The sequence below is a fragment of the Pteropus vampyrus genome, unplaced genomic scaffold, assembly GCF_000151845.1.
Source record: "Pteropus vampyrus isolate Shadow unplaced genomic scaffold, Pvam_2.0 Scaffold1, whole genome shotgun sequence".
In the NCBI taxonomy this organism is placed as follows: Eukaryota; Metazoa; Chordata; class Mammalia; order Chiroptera; family Pteropodidae; genus Pteropus; species Pteropus vampyrus.
Genome location: NW_011888782.1, coordinates 25,103,270 through 25,108,686, shown reverse-complemented (window position 1 = coordinate 25,108,686; position 5,417 = coordinate 25,103,270). Strand labels below are relative to the sequence as shown.

The 5,417-nt window shown below is 33.4% G+C and overlaps 1 protein-coding gene across 1 annotated transcript in view; it reads right to left on the bottom strand.

Moving 5' to 3' along the window:
• POLQ (DNA polymerase theta) overlaps positions 1 to 5,417 on the bottom strand; it is a 96,055-nt gene that overhangs the window by 3,885 nt on the left and 86,753 nt on the right. The window contains exon 29 of the mRNA XM_011355325.2: positions 53 to 206. Within this exon, the coding sequence (XP_011353627.1) occupies positions 53 to 206 (154 nt within the window). The remainder of the gene's footprint in view (positions 1 to 52; positions 207 to 5,417) is intronic.

Here is a 5,417-nt window from a genome sequence, read left to right as displayed (position 1 = left end):
CCTTTTCTTTTCTGATGGAATCTCATAGTAGGGGCCTCATTTATGTACAAACCTGCTCTGTCACTTTGGAGCATACTCTCCCGATGACCATGGGATTTGAAGGCTGAGTGGAAGGTCTCTAATTGCTTCTGAATGTTAACTGTGGCTAGTTTGACAATATCGGCCGCTGAACCTTGGACTGTTGTGTTGATAGCCTGACGCTCAGCCTATGAAAAACAGTAACAATAACAGGTGCTCCATCAGATACACACATAGTTTCATACCCGCTTTTACCATACACAGATCAGTGTTCACATCTGCGACCAGACTGGAAATCTGGACCAAGATGTGATCCAGGACATCACTATTAAGCCACATCCTAAGAATAACGATTAGAATGATCCAGGGCTTTAGATTCTGGGCTACGATCCACATGTCAGTAGACTAAACAGGTCACATTGCTTCAGTTTATGGGGGAGGTAGATAAAGGTAAAGGGGGTCAAATATATGGTAACAGAAGGAAATTTAACTTCAGGTGGTCAACACACAATGCAATATAATACGATGTATTATTGAATTGTACACTTGAAACTTATATAATTTTTTTAACCGATGTCACCCCAATAAATTTAAAAAAAAAAGAAAGAAATCTTCAAACTCAGGAACCAAAAACTGCATTACACTTAAAATATATTTAGTAGCTCAAAATTATTTTATTTCATAAACATATATCATCAATATTCTAGCTGTTATAAAACTTCATTCTAAAGTAACTATTTCTCAAAATACAACTCTTCTTAATTCTACATAGATACAAGTCTAATATCCTTCTTTATGATATGGGTTGGAATGTTCCAAGTACATCCCTCATATCAGTGACTTCTTGGTCCTATGTAGAGTTTGGCCCCAGCAAGTCTGAAGCCCTCTGGTATGAATCAGAGGTTTTTATGGGCTACTGGGGCTAATCATTAGCTGCTAGCAAAATGTAGATCCTAGATCTCTAGTATTAAATTAGAACTTCACTGAAACTTGCTGCCATGAGCTTCCTGGCAGTAAGAATGGAATCTGGGTTAATATCCAAAGTGTAACCTATCCATGAATATCACTCCTATTATCCCAAAAAGTCTCAGAAAATGGGAAGGGTCTCCTCACTGGAGAGATCTATGTAACTTGAGAGGTGTTCTCTAGTTCTCTTTCACCTAAGCTATACCTAACTCCTACTGTATTAAATACCTGTTAGACAGACTTTTTAAAAAGTTAACTGTTGTTTTGTCAGATGCTGATGAATCCATTCTATATTCATTCAGTTGTCACTGTTTAAAGAGTAACTAAATTTCAGAATTCTACTGTCTCTTCTCCAAACTTCGTATAATGGATTATGTTATTGTTGTTATTACTTGCTGCCTTTCTCTGTGAAGTTAGGTAACCCCACCCATTGCCATGTGCTTTGAAGTGTTTTCCACTCTAAAAGGATGGCCTTGACTTATTTTTGCTAATGAAATGTGAGTAAAACTAACATACAGCACATGTAATAAGTTTGAAAATCTATCCAACATTATCACAAAAAAAGGACTATCCCAGATGGGACTTTTCCTTCATTCTGAATTTCAAAATGAGGAAAATATGGAGCAGAGCCACATTCAGCTGAGAGCCAAACTGTAACATGAATTAAAAATAAAGCTTCTTACTATAAGCCACTGAAATTTGGGAGTTATTTTTACTGATATAAGCAAGCAAAAATATGACTAAAATATATACTTCACTCGTGATATTTTACTTCCCTGATTCTCCTACAAAATAAAAAAAACTTGGCAGTGTTGGCTTTGCGTCTTACATTCTCAGTCCCTTCTTGACCAGGGCTTTTTTATGTAAATAAAAATACAGGTTTCTGGTAATGGGAGATTAGGTCATTAGAACCAACCCTCCCACTGATAACAACCAGAAAAGCTGAACAGAAAATGTCTCTTTGAGTGAATCAGACAGTTATAAAGAAAGTGAAGAATTACAGACCCCAGAGAGCTAGGAGAAAAAGGAAATCAAAGAGGTGATATTGGCATTGGAGGCCATCATTTCTTCCAGAGAAATCAATAGATTCCAGAAGAGATGGATGAGGGGCTAAGAAGCCAAGCAGAGCTTGATGATCCCAAGGGGTCTGGGAACGAACATTTAGGTTCAGGGCACAACAGGGAGAAGGAGGTCTGCTAAATCATCAAATTGCAACACCAAAACTAACACTCTGGGAAACACAATAAACTAAAAATAGTCTGGTCCAAACACCATTCAAATCATCTCTATCCCTGAAGCTGGATCAAAGTAACCTTATAATGTTGGTCATTCTAGTCTCCTGCCAAAAGCAGATGTAAATCCTCTAAATAAAAGTAATATCATGATACGGACTTCAAATTACATCCATACTCTTTCATATACAATGTTTGAAATGATAAAATATTAATAGGACAATCAGAAGTTGAGACAATATAACTGTTTATGTAGAAAACTTTTTTTAAAAAAGTTACAAAAATAGACTATAGGGATACAAGTATGGGACTTATTACCCTATAAAATAATCATGTTTAATATATTCAAGAAAATAAAAGACAAAATTGAATATTTCAGCAGAGAACAAAATACCCATAAAATAACAAAATAAAAACTCTAGCACTGAAAAAAAAAAAAACAGAACTGAAAGCACTTAAATAGTGCTTTCTCTATAATTTAGTGTGTGTGTGCCGGGGGAAAATATTGAGTGGGAAGGAGTATAAAGAAGCCTTTTGGGATGCTGGAAAAGTTCTATATCATTTAGAACTTAAAAGCTCAAATTTGTGTTCAACAGCAAACTAAAGAGAAAATCCATAAATTGAAATATGATAAGAAAATATCCAGAATTAAGCATGTTGAAATATAAAAATGGAAAATGCCAGAGGATATGAAACATGAGGAAGTTTTTAAAAGTTTAATAATTTATAACAGGAGTCCCAGAGATGATAGAATGAGATGAAGCAATAACTGAAGTAGAAACAGCTAAGAATTTTCCAAAGTTAACAAAAAAATATCAAGCCACAGAGTCAAGAAATCCTAAAATCCTCAAAGAAAGATCAATTAAACACCCACATCCACACGGAGACACATAAATTAAAAACACATACACAATTAGGCACTTCACAGAAAATCTGCTGGAAATCCATCAGAAAAATACTGTATTGAAAGCAATTTAGAGAAAAAAAAAGGCAGATTATATTCGAAGAAGAAACAGTTAGACCAGGGGTGGGCGAACTACAGCTTGCAGGCCAAATCTGGCCCATCTCTTGTTTCTGTATATAAAGTTTTATTGGAACACAACCATACTCATTTATGTATTGTCTATGACTGTGTTTGCACTACAACAGCAGAGCTGGGTAGTTGTGACAGAGACTCTATGGCCATAAGTAAATATATGGAGAAAATTACCTTCTCTGATACAGGCACATAAAAAACTAAAGGGAAGTTCTACTGATTAGTAAATTGTTTAAAATTTCCCTCTGAGATCCAAAAAGAGGCAAAGACGTTCACTATCGCTACTTCTATTCAACAATGTCCTAGCTAGTAAGTCAAGTAAAAGTAATAAGAGAAATAAGGTTTGGAAAGCCAATTATAAAATTACGTTTCTTGCAGACGATAACTATGTGGATAGAATATGTAAAAGTACTTACAGATAAATTATTGAAATTAGTAATATTTATAAGGTTTGTAGACAAAAGAACAACAATAAAAACAGTTATATTTCTATGTACCAGCAGCAAAGGGTTAGAAAATGTAAAAAAGGAAAAGAATTTAAAAAGATACCATTTGCAATAGCATCAAAACTTTTCAAATTTTTGAAAAGCTATAAATATAATAAAAAATATATAAGATCTCTTCCACTAAACTACACAGTATTATTGAGAATATTCAACAAAATCTAAATACCTAAATAAATGGGCAAATGTATAATGTTCATGGATTATAAACTCAAATTTATAAATATGCTCATTAATCTCATCTTGATCTATGAACTCAAGGCAATTACAATAAATTTTTTTAAAATCCCAATAGGATTTTGTGTTTGTGTAGAAATTCACAAGCAGCTTCTATAATTTATATAGAAATGCCAAGAACCTAGAACAGGCAAACGTTCTTGAAAAACAAAACAAAACAAACAAACAAAAAAAACAAGGTAAGAAAACGTACTTTGCCATTTATCAAGACCTCTTACAAAGCTGCAATAACTAAGGCAGTGTGGCACTGTCCAAAAATGAGCACATACAACAGACGAAAATAACATGTCCAAAAATAGACATATCCATATTATTTAATTTATGGCAAAGTCATCACTGCAGAGCAGTGTTGCGGAAGCTCAATCTTTTCAATAGTTTGGGACAAATGTATATCCATAGGGGTAAGGGACTTTAACCCTCGATCTCCCATAATACAGGAAAATCAATTTTTAGTTGATTGTAGATATAAATGTAAAAGGCAAAATAAAAAATTTCTGGAGAATATTTTCTTGATATTGGGGTAGAGAAAGCTTTCTTAAGCAGATCAAAGAAAGCACTACAATAATATAAAAGACTGATAAATACACATAAGCAAAGGGCTTATATTTGGAATATATAAAGGACTTCATAAATCAAATTAAAGGACAGACAACTCAAAAAATAAATAAATAAATAAACAGGAGACTTAAACAGACCCTTCACAAAAGAAGATACCCAGATGGTCAATAAACACTGTAAAAAGGAGATCAACATCACTAGTCATCAAGAAAAAGCAAATGAAAAAAGCAAAAAGAAAAAGAAAAAGCACGAGGTACCATTACACTGTTACCAGAATGGCTAAAATTAAAAAGATCATGATATCAAGAATATAGGTACAATATACATAGTTGATAAAACCGTAACCTGGGACACTCTTACAAAACTGTTATGTAGTATATACTAAAGGTAAAAATATGCTTACTCTATGGTTCAGAAATTCCACTCTAAGGAAATGGAATCAGATGCATATTTTCACCAAAAGACATATACAAGAATGTTCATAATAGCTTCATTTAACGATAGCCAAAACATGGAAATAACCAAATGTCTGCTGACATTAGAATTAATAAAGACATATAGTATGATTGTATTTAAGTAAAATTCAAGTTCATACAAAATTAACCTATAGTTTTATGTGTGTGTACAGAGGAGACAGGATTGACTTGGAGGGAGCATAAAGATGCCTTCCGGGATGCTGGAAAAGTTCTATAATTGATTGTGATGGTAGTTATGTGGATATATACATATGTAAAACTTCAAGCTTTACACTTATGATTTGTGCTCTTTACTGCAAGTATGTTATTTCTCAATAAAAATTTAAAGAATAAACAAAATTAATACCCTCTCCTCATCTAAAATTACCAGTAAGAGAATAAAACGGCCAGA